The sequence below is a fragment of the Marmota marmota genome, unplaced genomic scaffold (genome assembly GCF_001458135.2).
Source record: "Marmota marmota marmota unplaced genomic scaffold, marMar, whole genome shotgun sequence".
Lineage (NCBI taxonomy): Eukaryota > Metazoa > Chordata > Mammalia > Rodentia > Sciuridae > Marmota > Marmota marmota.
The window spans coordinates 1,769,389-1,784,164 of NW_026000026.1; the positions used below are offsets into that span (position 1 = coordinate 1,769,389).

At 49.5% G+C, this 14,776-nt stretch overlaps 2 protein-coding genes across 5 annotated transcripts; one reads left to right on the forward strand and one right to left on the reverse strand.

Annotated features, from left to right (window-relative positions):
- The first annotated feature begins 788 nt into the window (after nt 1-788).
- Psma7 (proteasome 20S subunit alpha 7) lies at nt 789-3,407 on the forward strand. The gene is made up of 4 exons (XM_015478701.2): nt 789-1,328; nt 2,068-2,187; nt 2,666-2,728; nt 3,186-3,407. The coding sequence occupies exons 1-4, from the start codon at nt 1,161-1,163 to the stop codon at nt 3,276-3,278; spliced, it is 444 nt and encodes a 147-aa protein (XP_015334187.1). The 5' UTR covers nt 789-1,160; the 3' UTR covers nt 3,279-3,407.
- A 972-nt stretch (nt 3,408-4,379) lies between these two features.
- Lsm14b (LSM family member 14B) lies at nt 4,380-13,356 on the reverse strand. 4 transcript variants are annotated; one of them, XM_015478683.2, is made up of 9 exons: nt 13,171-13,356; nt 11,996-12,131; nt 11,072-11,188; nt 9,063-9,230; nt 8,752-8,829; nt 8,417-8,578; nt 7,944-8,094; nt 6,168-6,352; nt 4,380-5,527 (listed from the first exon to the last, which is right to left on the reverse strand). In XM_015478683.2, the coding sequence occupies exons 2-8, from the start codon at nt 12,063-12,065 to the stop codon at nt 6,181-6,183; spliced, it is 918 nt and encodes a 305-aa protein (XP_015334169.1). In that variant the 5' UTR covers nt 12,066-12,131; nt 13,171-13,356; the 3' UTR covers nt 4,380-5,527; nt 6,168-6,180. The 4 variants fall into 4 exon arrangements, with proteins under 4 accessions (XP_015334169.1, XP_048666670.1, XP_048666669.1 ...); XM_048810713.1 differs by lacking the exon at nt 11,072-11,188; XM_048810712.1 differs by lacking the exon at nt 8,752-8,829.
- Between the last annotated feature and the right edge of the window lie 1,420 nt (nt 13,357-14,776).

The following is a 14,776-nucleotide window of genomic DNA, read 5'->3' on the forward strand; positions in this document are numbered from 1 at the left end:
CCCTGTGACAGACAAGGAGAGAAAGAGGTGTGGACACACACCTTCCTGTGGGGTTCTTGCCTCCAGTCTTTCCAGGGCCCACATTAATATGAGCTCTCATGTTCTGTGCCCAGTAGGATTCTCATGTGGCTTGTGGATTTTTATTAAAGGTTGGTGTTCGAGGAAGGGACATTGTTGTTCTTGGTGTGGAAAAGAAATCAGTGGCCAAACTACAAGATGAAAGAACAGTGCGCAAGATCTGTGCTTTGGACGACAATGTCTGCATGGCCTTTGCAGGTATGAGCCCTGCCAGGGCCTTCTCTGGAGTCACGGTGTGCAGCAGAGCTTTGGGGACTAGTTGGGGAGAGGGGCAGTTGGGAGACATGTAAACCAGGTTTCTTGGGACCCTCTGCTGGGGTGGGCACAAATGGCCAAATGTGTCTTGCTGCCCAGGTAGGGCTGCTGTGCTGCTTCACCTCCAGTTACCTTCCTTGGTCAGTTATCAGGGTGTAATCACCCTGTACCTGTGGCACGGAGGACAGTGCTTTGCCATCACCAGCCAACTAATGGGTGGCATTTGTGGAACACCAGCAGTGCATTGCCGTGGCCTTGATCCTGCCCTCCTTTAGAAGATCCAATCTAGGAAGATGTGTTTTTTGTTTTTCAGTACTGAGGCGTGAGCCCTGGGCTTTGAGCATGCTAGACAAGTGCNGTTCCTGGCCTCGTCTGAGTCTGCGTGTGTGTGTGTGTGTGTGTGTGTGTGACTTAAGGCCTCTCCCATTGGGCGGCACTGTTCTGTTGTCCCTTTCTGCTGGAGGCAGTCTGGATTCATGTTTCTGGAGAGAAATAATCGTGTTCATCTTGCCCTTTTGAACCACCAGTTACCAAGCAGTTGGAAGGGGGCTGGAAGCTCACCGACTCTGGTTCTCAGATGCCATTCATCTGAAAACTAGCATGTGGCAAGAGTGCTAGTCTGCCCCTCAAAGAGATAATTTCCAGCAGCCTCAGTTTTATTTCCATAATGTAGTTCCAGTCCTGGGTGAGTCTAAGAATGAAAATGCAGAAAGATGTTGAAAGCTATTAGCTAATTTCGTTTATTAGTTGAATGGCAGATAACCTGGAGGTGGGCTTAATGATGAACATTTAATCCTTACACTAAGCACAGTTGTTTTGGATGTCACATGAATTTTCTCATGGTTGACAGCACTGACTTCTTTCCCTGCCAGCGTTATACACAGAGCAATGGGCGCAGGCCGTTCGGCATCTCTGCCCTCATTGTGGGTTTCGACTTTGATGGCACCCCCAGACTCTATCAGACTGACCCCTCGGGCACATACCATGCCTGGAAGGTGAGTCCAGGACAAAGTAAAGGGAGGGATTAAAGTCCTTGGGGAGGTACTGGGCCTCTTGCCAGTGAACAAGCAGCAGTGTAAGTTACCTTAGTCCTAAGTGAACAATCTGTTTCATGAAATGTTACTGATGTGAATGAAAGTAAAAAGTTCACTCAATAGCAAAGGAACACCAAGATTCAAGGACGTGTGGCATAAATTTAAACTTCCCAGTATCTCAATAATAAAATGGAATACAATCCCATTCATAACATTACCATTTTTTTTTAAATATTTATTTTTTAGTTCTTGGCGGACACAACATCTTTGTTTGTATGTGGTGCTGAGGATCGAACCCGGGCCGCACACATGCCAGGCGAGCGCACTACCACTTGAGCCACATCCCCAGCCCACCAGTTTCTCTTAATAATTAAAAGTATAATCCCTTATTGTAATAAGAATTAGCACCAATCCGGGGTTGTGGCTCAGCAATAGAGCGCTCACCTATCACGTGTTGGGGGCTGGGTTCGATCCTCAGTCCCACATAAAAATAATAACGGTATTGTGTCGAACTATAACTTAAATATTTTTTTAAAAATTAGCACCAATTCTAAATCCTGTGTGTGTGCATGTGCACACACAGCTATTAGGGAGGCCCCAAGTCTAGGGCTGTCACCTCATGCGCTGCTACAGAGCAAATAAGCACAGCTGGAGCAGAAGACAGGGTTGTGCCTTGTGAGCCCACACTTGTCTGTTTCAGGCCAATGCCATAGGCCGGGGTGCCAAGTCAGTGCGTGAGTTCCTGGAGAAGAACTATACCGATGAGGCCATCGAGACAGATGATCTGACCATCAAGCTGGTGATCAAGGCCCTCCTGGAAGTAAGTGTGTCTGGGCAAGATGGAGAAGGAGCATGTGTGACAAAAGCCCATGGCAGTGCTGGATGGTTGGGAGTTGTTCAGCTGCCATGCACCACAGAGCCCTGGGAAAGAAAGTGCCATCATCTGCTTCTTCATATAGCAGGGGTAGTCATGGCTCACCCAGGAACACAGCATGAGAAACAGGAAGACAGAAGCCCAGTCATTGGACTGTGGACTCTGTACTACAGATGTCACTTGGCCTCCCAGAGGCTTGGGTTGCTAAGTTGGGAAATTAAGAGATCCAGAGCTAGGGGCTAGGGATCTATCAAGAACTCACAGGCTCCATCAAGACTTTGAAGTACAAACAGGCAAAGCCAGGCCCGGAGTCAGGCATTGCGCTTTCCAGTAGCCACTGCTGCCTGTCCAAGGAGGGCTGCCAGGATTGCCACTGTGTTCTTGAGGACAGAGGTGTCTTAACATTCCTGTCTTTCCCTTCAAGGTGGTCCAATCAGGTGGCAAAAACATTGAACTTGCTGTCATGAGGAGAGATCAGCCCCTTAAGGTAATCCTCAAGTCGTCATCTTGATTTGATGTTTTCTCAACCATGTGGTCTGAGTTGGAATCTGGAGAGCCACGGTTCAGACCCTCTCCTGTGTAACATCATAGAAAGACCCCGTGGTGTTTCCTTCTGGAGGGTCACTTCCTCCTGAGGCCATCATGCTGTGGCTTCAGCTGCTCCAATGTCCAAGGCTCCACAGTCTGGACACTTTTCCACTTGCTTCCATGGTTCCCAATGGTGTTCATGTGTTCTCTTGGTGCACCGAGGCTGCCAAGTGCAACTTTGTTTTTAACACCTCAGGCAAATGTCACCCTAGTTCCTTGAAGCCCTTCTCCAAAGGGGCTGTGGAATGGCTGCAGCACAAACCAGGCTGCACTGCCCGAACGAACTAGTGTTTTATACCTTGTGCAACCTGGGGGTTAAACATGTTTCTGAAGTTTTAAAAAATTCTATGTTGTAGATTCTCAATCCTGAAGAAATTGAGAAATACGTTGCTGAAATTGAAAAAGAAAAAGAAGAAAATGAAAAGAAGAAACAAAAGAAAGCATCGTGATGAAGAAATCTCTCTTGCTTAGAACAGCTTTTAAACTTGGTCACTGATGAGTCTCTGTGGGCGTTTCCATTCATCCACCTGTCTGGGATGTCAAGAGTACCCAATAAACTTCCGTATTTTTTAGCCTTTGCTTGTGCAGAGAGCATGGATCTTTTTAGGTGTGATCATACTAGCTCTTTAAGAAGATGGGGTCTTTCCCCCTTTTTCTTTTCTGTCCCTTGTTGCCGGGCTCCTAACAAGCCAGGGTTCGCCTCTGGGGGTTCAATACAATTTTCCATTTCCTTCCAGGCAATGAGTTGCTATATTCAAAATTAGTTTTTTCTTTCAGCTTTTAATGGATTTGTTTGTCTCATGTTTTCTACCTAGCTGTTCCCCTCTCTCACATTTTAGCCAGAAAGAACCCCTCTTGGCCTTTGGGTCCTGGGCTGCTCCAGGCGCGTGCTGCTGCCTCCCTCAGCCCCCAGCTGCCCTCTCTGGCTTGCAGTATATGCTATCCTCTAAAACACAGACTCAGGAGGTCACTTTTAAGCTCAGCATAAAAATGTGTAATTGTCAAAATGACTGGTCAACTGGATTAACAGCAAGGCTACTTCAGGTGGTAAGCAGCCTAGGTCAGAATGAGGGCTGTGGCCCCTGGCATCTACCATACACACTGAAAAGAACTGGTCATTGGGTTACTTCCCCTCCACTGCCACCACCAAAACAGAAGGCTGCCTGCTGCCAGTTCCTGCTCTAGAGCCTAAGTGGAGGATAGGCAGGTACCATAAGGGAAAGCCAAATTCAGCTGTCCCTTCTGGTCCTCTGAGCACTGCTTTTAAAGTCACCTGGAAACTCATACTGAAGTAAATAGACTGCTTTTAGCCTAAACTAGTGTGTATGCAGATTCTAGACAGCAGGGCCACTCATCCCAGAAAGGCCACCAACAAGAGGATCCAGGCCTATCTCACTGCACTTCAGTAGGGTCTCTCCTTCCTCAGGTTCTATATGGAACCAATTCCCCCAAATCCTACCACCCCAAGTGTACTCTAGGGCTGAATAGCACCTGCCTCTGGGTGGGCCCTGGATATGCTGCAGATGTTGTTAGGCAGCACAGAAAAAAAGTTTTAAGGGTTTGCATATTTATTTATAATTACAATTTACATTTCCCCAACAAAGCAGTGCCAATGCTATGTTCTACTTCTCAGCCATGAAGTCCTACAAAAATAAACCCAAGCATTTACAATGACTTAATACAGAACTAAAGCCTTCATAGCTATTTAAAGGGGTTTAGTTACCAAGGTGCTTATTTTCAACAAAATGCCCTGTCAATCAGAAGGATGCATGCTTACACTGGAGGTCTGACCCATCTTACTCATGCAACAAATTTATATTCCCCACCCTCCCTCCACCCACCTTTAAAACAAACACACAAGAACTATTTACAATCCAGAGGAAAAAAGGTCAACTGACCTTGCAAAAAAAGACTGGCTCATTTCCAAGTGGATGAGGACAAGAGTCCAACACTGACCTGGGTCAGAGGCTGGTAAGGACAGGACAGGAGAGCCAGGGGAACATTGTATGGGGTGGTTCAGGGTTTCAACCCTTAGCCTCAGTGCCCGTGGAAGCCAGGCTCTGCATAGGTAACGTTCAGGGTCCCTTCCCAGTACCACCAAGTCCACCACCCTCTGCCAGCCCCCAACCCTAACAACATCACTCCGGTTTGTTACACAACATGATTCATGGGATATCCCTTTCCCTGCCTTTGCCCCACCCACGCATATGTCCGGCCCACCCTGTGCTGGCCCTGCCAGGCTCCTGAGACCCTACCAATGACGGTGGTGGTGGTGGTGGGGGGGTGCCAGGCCAGCAGCACCAGGGGCTAGATGGGTTACAGAAATGCACTTGGCCACATGTGCCAAATGAGATTTGGTTCCACTTTAAAAGTCAAAGCTGTCATAAAAAAAGAAAAGTCACAAAGTGAGGATCAAACCTTCGCTATAGAAAATGCCAAAACCTTAGAATTAGGCTATGCGCAACCAAAAAGGAAACGTAGGTCAAGATACCTCAAAGAGGTTACCCATGAATACTTCCCAAAAAACAAGTGGTTTTAACTCAGACCACGTCTAAGCTCAGTTAAGTCCAAAACATAAGTAGCAGTATGGGAATTTTCCAACTCAGTAAATGGGACCCACTCCTTCCCTGTTAAGTGCAGAGCATTTCTGTGGTGTCCTTATGTACACAGCGTCACTTCTGTGCTCTTCAGCAGGAGCCTGCAAAAGAGGTCAGAAAATGAGCACATCCATACCAACTGTTACATGGCTGCTCAGTATCAGCAGGGACTGCTGCCTGACCAGTAACAAGGGCCACTCAACCCCTCTTCCCTCCCTTGGACCGCCCACTCTCCTATCAGGGCCCCCTCCAAGTACCACTGAGGAACGGGAGACAGTGAGTGGCAGGAAGCCCTGGTTCCTCCAAATGCCACCTGGTTGGGGTGGGTCAGTACCAGTCACCATACAGGGACACTACCCAGACCCAGGAATGCACACAATCCCTGGGGCCTCGCTAACAGGCTCTGACTCCATGCAGGGCTAGGCTGGACTAGGGCATCATGCCGGAGCCCAGCAGCAAGCACAGAGCCCTCACTAGACTCCACCATGGTCCTTGCCCTCCCACACCCATGATCTCAGCTGGATGAAGTGGGCAGCAACCTGGGTCCTACCTGACTCTCGCTGTTTCTAGGAGACCCTGGGTGACTCTGAGGGCTGAGGCCGTCAGTTGGGCCTGACACCTTCAGGATGCTCTTCTTGTGTGAAGATAGAAAGCCCACCTACCCTCTAGCACCTCTGCTCTGGCTAGGTACACCCGTCCCAGAGCCTCCCACCCAAGGATCCAGAAGGTTCCCACACTCACTCAGGCTGCATCTTCACACCCTGCCAGTCCCAGCTCTGTGGGAAGTCGGGTTGCGCCGGGTTGTCCCGTTGCCCCTTCCTCCACGGAACCCACCACGGGAACTACGACCGCGGAGGAACCTCCCTGACACGCCAAAGGTCTCCGTGTTGAGCTTCCTCTCTTCAGCCCATGTTGTACGCCTGGAACTGGACCAGAGATAAAGTGTGTGGAATCCTGATGACAGCAGTTAACAACTCAAGCTCCATCCTCGTAACAGCCCAGGGAAGAACCACAAACCGTTGTTGGAGCCATTACAGAGGTGGAGGGAACAGGTTAGGCCTAGAGATGAAGACCACTGCAGCCATCTTCCTGAGCACTGGACTGCTCAAGACCTACCTTTCATCAACAAGGCTAAGCAGGTTGCCACCAGTGGGTGACAAAGGAAGCCTTCTCTCCACTGATTGCTGGGCAGGGAGAGAAGCTTGGGCACCCAGGCCCCATGCAGACCTCAGACCAGAACAGGATACAGACTCCTCCAGACTCAGGTTTCTACTAGAAGGATATGGGTGGAGAGGGGCAGGGCTGGATGGAGCAAGAATGGTACATGTGCTTCTGGGGGTGATAGCAGATGGCATCACAGCTCTCACACACCATGCTGCCCAAACATTTGGGGGCACAACTCCCATGTACAACCGTGTGCCCAGTGCAGCCAAAATGTTGGCAGACAGCCAGCCAGTTCCTGCCCTTCAGTCTAGAAGCCTGCTGCATCCACAGGCTTCTTGGTTGAAAATGACACTGTTCTTTGTGTACCCAGGCCAAGACATGTGGGACTCATTCTGGACTCCCCACACCCTGTAAGTGCCATCCTCAAAACACACTGTGTCCAGCCTTCCCACCACATACAGCCCAGTATTCCAAGAACCTGCACTCCTGCTGAGCCAGCCACCTTGTCCACCCAGCCTCATAGTGGCCCACTCTGGGCCACTCTCATCAACATGCTATATTGTCGCATGTCACTCCTGGAAGGTTGCCCACAGGATCATAACAAAGCCAACATCATTACTGTGACCTATAACATCCTACTTGAACTCCTACAACACCCTCCAACCCAGCCCCACAGAGACACATAGACCTTCACTCACCCCTGTGGCTACCCTCCGACCCAGCCCTGCCCACCCTCCACTGCTGGGCTCCTATGTGTCCTCTGTTCATGTTTTGTGCATCTCCACTTGCATGCTCCCCCAGTGGAGTGTGAGCATGTGCCAAGGCCACTCAATTTTGCCTGCTGCCACTCTTGAATTCCTAGGAGCATTCCTGGCGCTCAACCTGTAGGACACATGGATCTGGGTTTCCACACCATGCCTACTCTACAGATTGCCCACATAGTCCAGAACATTCACCCAAGGCACTAAAGACGATCACACACGTGAAACATGGTCACTGGTGGCCAACACCAAGGGAAAGAACATCACAGTCAGAACACTAGCCAGGCCACTGAGACCAGCAAGCAGCCCAGCAAGAGCACTGAATGTAGACAGGAAACCTAGTGACCAGGGGCCTGACCTCAGTGAGTTCCCCTGTGGCTGGATGATTGCCAGAATTTCCTGCACCACATCCTGGATGGCTGAGAGAGACAACTGGGGACTCTAGCATCTATTACACAGAAATGCAAGCTCCTAGGGCATGTGCCCTGAATTCAAGGCTGTAGGTTAGGTCTTCAGGTGGAGACTGCCAAGTCTGTGCTTCTGAGACATGCATGCAGTGATGACCTTCTCTACCAGTCCACGGAGGCCTCACCTGGTCTTGAGTTCAGAGGAGATGTTGTCGAAGAATGACTTGGATTTATCGTAGTAGCAGTTGGGCCCCAGGAGGTCTTCTTCAGCAGGAGTTTCATCACTCTGAGTCACCACGGCTGGGTCCTTCTCTTCCCCCTTCTCAGCTTTGTCCTCTAAAAAGAGAAGTAGAGCACACAAAGGTGCAGAAGCAAACACCACAACCCCCTCTCCAAGGAGGTCTCTCTCCAGGGGTCCATTCAGCAGCCCACACCATGTGTCCGTGTCATGCTAAGCAGAGACCTCTTTCTACCAACAGTCAGAACAACTGTCTCCCCCTCCCACCCCCAAACACTTCCTTATCTCATTAATTCTTTGTTAATTCCAGTTTCCAGACTGGTCAGCACCCCAGCTGGCTTCCCAGATCACCTCAGTCATCTTTTCATAGCACACTCTAGGGATATGTCCAGGGAGTAGTAACTTTTATGCAAATCAGACCTTTAAAATTCAGCTTCTTCTTGAATTCTTTGTCAAGCTCCTCTCGGTTGAACTGAGCATTTGCACTCTCAAAATCGAAGTCACCTTCAAACTTGATCGTGTTCTCTTTGACATTACTTGGACGGTTTTGCCCCCTAGAGCGATTTCTTGTTCGCCGGTTGCCTACAAGGAAGAAGGACAGCAATGGCTGAAGTAAACCACCAACCCAATGTTTCCAGCAGGACTTCAAACGCAGCTTCCAAGCACAAGCAGACAAGAGGGGCAGCATCCACGAGGACAAGCAAAACGTGGCCTGTTGCTCATGGCTCCCAAACTTGGGTGGCCACAGGTGTTACCTGACCGCCTCCTTTGAGGTCTTCGGTTCTCATCATTCACCTGCCCTTGAGTGTGCACAGCTGCCGGTGGGACTACATCTGAGGCGCAAAGGGAAGAGTAAGGCAAAGCTCCTGCAGAAGCCAGAACCCAGCCACCAAAGCAGGACACCACCACTGCCTGGGGCCCCATGGAAGGAAGTCTGCCATATGGGCTTGTCCAAAAGCATGTGGGGCTTAGGATAGGAGAGGAGTTTAATGCTTTAAAAAATAACCCAGAAAGTAGCGTGCCACTGTGAACACAGCAAACTGCAGGGGAGGAAGAACTCAAGTACCGCCAGTGGTCTTGCTGCTTGGCTGGGCCTGGCGACCGTTGAGTTGCGTCCCTGTGGTGCCCTTGCCAGGTAACAGCTTCTTGGTATTCAGGTTATCGACAGAGCCAGTCTGGACAGCCTGTTCCACCATGGGGCTCTTGCCAACAGGGGCAGAAGGAAAGCCAGCTCCTGAATTGAGGAGGGGAAGAGGGTTTACAAACAGAGAAGAAAAGCCTTACACCTCCAGTCACTTCTTTTCTGGCTGACAATCAGGCAGGAGAGGGCAAGTGCCCAGAGAGGGTCCAAGCCCAGACCAAGCTTCCCCAGACTGGGCCGCTCCCTAAAGAACAGCTTTCTAGAACCACACAAGCTCTAACCCCAAAGGGGCTCAAATAGCCCTGAGATGATGAATTTCAGGATTCAACAATCTGTTTCATTCCAGTCCACACCAGAGTAGAACCAGCCCAGCCTGGGGTCTTCTAGCAAGTGCAGTGGTCAAACTTCAAAGTTAAATTCTAGAACACTGTCATTTTTGCTTACAAGGTAATAAAAAAATAGGATGAAGAGGGAAGAGCTGACCACAGTTGTCAGCCTGCAGCTTCACAAGAGTATAGGCTCCTCATAAAACAAGAAGGGCTCCCTGGTGACCTCAGTAAGGGCTATTCTTAGAGTACTGCCTGAGATACATCTCAAAACCAAGCCTCAGTGGTGGTCCTGATGCAGGGGATGTCATCTGAACCTGGTAGAGGGTGTGCAAAAGGCCACCTGCCCAGACTGCCTCTTCCCACTCCTCTCCCAGGTTCCAGGATCTGTGGGAAGTGTTAAAGAGAGCACCTGGGGACTGAGTGGAAGTGGTCAAAGACGAGACAGAAAAATAAGTCCTAACCACAGGGTAACCACTGTCAGGGGGGCAGCCCAACACAGATGAAGAAGGGATATACCCTAACTTTGTATACTGGACCGATGTTATGGAAATCAGTGTAGAAAAGTTCTTGTAGCCAAATCAAGAGTAGCCCTCACAGGGCAGGCATCGGAAAGGTCCTCTCTGACAAGAACTAATCTGGACCACTTTCACTGGCTTATCACACGGGCAAGAACTTTGGGCATATATATTTGCCTTTTAGAAAATTGAACCAGTTAAAACAATCTATCTGCCCTTTGGGTAGTTTTATGTAAATATTCCTGAGAAAAATCAGAGTACAAAGTGTTTAAGTGGAAAAAATATACTGCTCTCAGACATATGCAGAACTTAAAAGCAACATATCTAACAGACTGACAGTGCTTGTGTGGCCAAACAAGAGCATAGACAGTTTCTTGGACCAAGTATGGATGATGGTAAAGGATTGAGCCTGTGGCAATGCACATGAAGCATAGGTAAAACAGATGTGTAAGAAAACAGTGAAAGTGAAGTTCAGAACTTGAGGTAAGTTGAGGACATCAGGAAACTCTAAAAATGCCATAGGCATTGCTGTCTTAGCAGACAGGTGGACACTAGATTGACAAGGTGGCCTTCAGGACAACACCCAGCAGCTGGCCATAGAGCTGATCATCACTGAGCTCCCATCCTGAACACGCTAAAGGATGACTTGTGTTTGTGGAGTGGCTGGGGAACTCCGCTGCAGCAGTCTAGAACATAATTAGGTCCCAGCAAACCACCAAGGAAACAGCTTTGTATTCAAAGGAAGTTTCCCAAGCATGATGGTTGGGGCAGGTCAAAACAAACTCTAGACCCAGGCAGTGTGAACCAAGGGCTCCCTATCTAAAAATAAAAAATAAAAAGGGCTGTGGAGGTGGCTCAGTGGTGTGCCTCTGGTTCAATTCCCAGCACCAAAAGAAAAAAAAAAAAAAAAAGCTATAAAACTGGTAGTTATGAACCACATTTTGGGCTGAACAAAACAGAAGCAGTATCACTGCTCCCTAGGCCTAGCAAACGATCTACGGCTCCTGTCATTCTGGCTCTCATTTTACCCCCTTGGGACTCAGAATGTTCTGCAAGACAGCATGCAGTTAGTTCTCCAAACTGCTGTTACCCTTGGAAGTGAGCTGAGATGGCTCTGAGGACATGTCAAGCTCTGAAACAGGCTGTGGAGATGGAGAAGAACTAGGGCTGGAAGCAGCGGCTGAGGCTGGAGGGCTTACCAACTTCTCTAAAGGAAGAGAAAGGAGAAAAGAGCAAAGAGAAAGCACACAAATAAGTCAGGACATACTTATCTTGTGTCTAGCAAACTTGGGAAGAGCCAAGCAGACTCTCATAGGACACTTTGCTCATACACACACATTTTAGAAACAGTAAGCTGGGCTGAGAAATCACCTGTCACATGAGGAACAGCAATCAAGACAAACAAGTAACCCACAGAATTGATCTGGGTCTAATTAATGCTCCCTGCCTCACACTGGGGTCCAAGCAAAGACTGCCAGTGCCATGTTCTGAACACAGCTGCAGAGCTAGAGCCAGGCCAAGGACAAGGACAAGACCACGCTCACTCTCAACATGGAAAACAGACTCTTTACTCTGGGACTAGTCAACCTTGGTTAAAACCATTTTGAGCAGGACCCTTATGGTAGAATAACAAAAAGATTTAACAGGAAAATAGGATATTATATTTACAGGCTCACAGATGTGCAATCTAGAAGTCCTACATAAGTACACATGTCAGCACTCCTCCTTCCAGGCAGGTGTACCAGGACTTCCACGCAGACCCAGGCTGATGTTCCAGATCAATTCTGACATGGTCCATTGAGTCCAAGACCCACAATGCCCACTCTCACTCAGCTGGACAGCTACCAGATACTGGAGAGCGGAAGTTGCACAGGGGAGACCCACCCAGCATGTGCTACAATAAGTAGTCTAGGAGCTGAACATGACAAGAGGACACGCCCCACCCTTAGACCTGTCACTGTACTTCCTGGTGGTCATAAGCAGGGTAGTTCAGAAGACAGAAACTGTTACTCACCTAGACCTAAGGACGCAGCATACTGCTGGCTGAGCAGGGAGCTGGCTGCCAGCTGGCCATAGGGCGGCATCCCTCTGAAGGGGCTGTAAGGCACATGCGGCTGGAAGGGCGAGGCGGAGGCAGAGCCCAGAGAAGACTGAACAATGAGACACACCGGTAAGAGAGGTGCGAGGCCATCCTGATACCCTGCAAGTCTGCTCAGAGCACCTGCTCAGAAGGGAAGCGCCAGTTCTGTCACCTGTACTGCTGACATGCTGAGTGGTCCTGGGGGAGTTTTTAGTATGGTCAAAGCTGCCTTTTTCCAACCAGTTGCACCTGTCCACGTAACACTATCATGAATTTCTCCTAACTTAATTAAAACCCTCCGACAACTCCCCTTTGTCACTGGTGGAATCTAGCCTCTCTAACAAGAGAAAGTACCACCCTCAATTCCAGACATAGCCCTGCAGAGGTGCTTCCATTTCCCAACATCTGTCTTTGCTCTGAACCCCAAGCCTCAGAGAGGACGGGTGGTAGTCTGAGGACTGACCTTTTCCCATGCCCTTCACCTGGCTATTTCCTTTTTGCCCCTTGGGCCTGGCTCAAACATACATTCTTCTTTCCAAGTCCGTGAGGACCCTCCCTCCAAACTTCAGAAGCCTGGCCTGAAGAGCTCCTCCAAAGCCCACCCTGCCTTCTCCTATCTTCCAGGTGCACCCTCGACTCAGAACCCAGTGCAACCTGAATCCCAAAGGAGCCAACAAATGTTTAAACTTACAAGTAAATATTAATCTGGGCCCCCTGGTAATCCTGAGCCACAACCTAAAAGGCTGGAATGTGGCTTAAGACTTACAAATTTGGGGTTCCACTGTTTTCCCAACAAGCCTCCCATGCCACTCAGGGCTTGATTACACTATGTCCAGGCAAAACCCCAGAAGTAGCACCCCTTCACATCACACACACAGAGTCACAGGCCTCCTCCCCAAGGGGTCATGCCACACAGAACACACTACCTACTATATGCTGCGTGAATTAATGCTTTTCATAGGAACATCAAGCACTAGATGAAAATGAGACTACTTTTTCCTAAAGAGTCATTCTTCAATTTGAGCACTTCAGTCAAACATATACTAAATTCCAGGAGAAGCCAGCTCCCTTAGAAATGGTATCATGTGGAAATACAGTGACACACGTACCTGAACGATGGCAGGGTCCTGAGGGAGAGTGTGCTGAGCTTTCGGAGGTTCACACACAGTGATATCTTTGATGTCACTTCCCCGGAAAATGATGTACTCGTAAATTTCCTCTCTTGGGGGAGCAGGCCTATCTGTAGGACGATCTTCGGTACCAAAGGATCTCACTTAAGGATGAAAAAAAGGAAGGGTCGTCACCCTTTGCCAAGTCCATTTCATCAATCCTCTGTCACTACAGCTCTATATAGTTCCTGGGCCTGCCAGAAGACAAGGGCCTCTGCCCTGAGCACCATCCCCAACACAATACCCGAATTTGTAATTCAACAGCTACTTAATCCCTTTAAGAGGGACCCATCAATGAAAGTCCAAAAAGACAATTGTTCGTAACTGACAAAAAGAATTTCAAAACAAAGTCTCACAAAGATTCATATGCTCCAGTGTAAACACATCCATACACAGAACTCTCTGCTTTGCAAAACCTCCCTGGTTCACATCTGCCTTTGCAGATGAAACCATCAGCTGTTTTGTGCTCAAGGTCTCACCACACTCTGCAGCTGCAAAGGCAGTTTTCTTAGGTGAGGACCTAGGAGAGTGTCACCCTCACCCGTCTGCATACATCCAGTCTAAGGGAACATCATAAAAACGAGGAGAAAAAAGACCTAGAACTGGGATCCCTAACAATAGCTTCATGAATCCCCAACAGGGTCCAAGAACCCTATCACACTTCTACTCTGTATGGCTCCAGGGCCAGACTGGGCTTGGCAGCAGGCTCTATCTAATAGGGAGGGCAACTTCTACTGGAGGACCTACTCTTACCTCAGTTTCTATAACTGGGATCTTGTGTCAAAATAAGTACCATACCAAGAGCTCAAACGAACAAAAAGACTTGGAACACCGTGCTGTTTCCTGCAGTGTTACCCTGTGTGCCCAAGTTTGAACATCAGGGTTCAAAAAGAGACATGTCTAGGATTTGGGACAATTGCACCCTGAGTCATGGGGCTCCCTCTGACCCAGGCCAGCTTCAGACAGGTCTCAGCACTTGGCACCAGGACCCGGGGCCTAACACCAGGCACAGCACACCGCGGGCTGCTGCAGAGCTGGCCGTGCTGGCTTTCCTCCAGGAGGCAGGGGAACCCGCTCCAGTCCTCTAGAGGATGAAGACAAAGGCTCTGGGGCCCGCGTTGCCAGCACTGGCATGTGGGTTCTGGACCTCTCTAGTCACAACAAGCACCCTCAAGTCAGCCAGCACCTACAGACAGCTGTCACAAAAGGACAGCTCAATTGGGCCCACAGTAAAATCAGTCGGTTCAGGCACCCTATGCCAACGGATGCTCCACAGGACCCGGTGGGCCCAGCTGGATAAAGCGTTCCAGGAGAACGCGCGGGTTCGCATCTTTTCACCCCGCCCCCACCCTGCCTTCTGGGGAGGCCTGGGAGACTCGGCACCTGGTCCCTGCTGGTACAGTCCCCCCACACAGGTGAAGAAGAACCACAGCTATCGGAGCCGCCCATCCCGAAACACCTGCAGGACGGGCTGCATGGAGAGGGCGGCGCCACGAAAACCATTGTGCGGGGGCGGGAACCTGGCGAGGCCTGGAGGGGCGTCCCA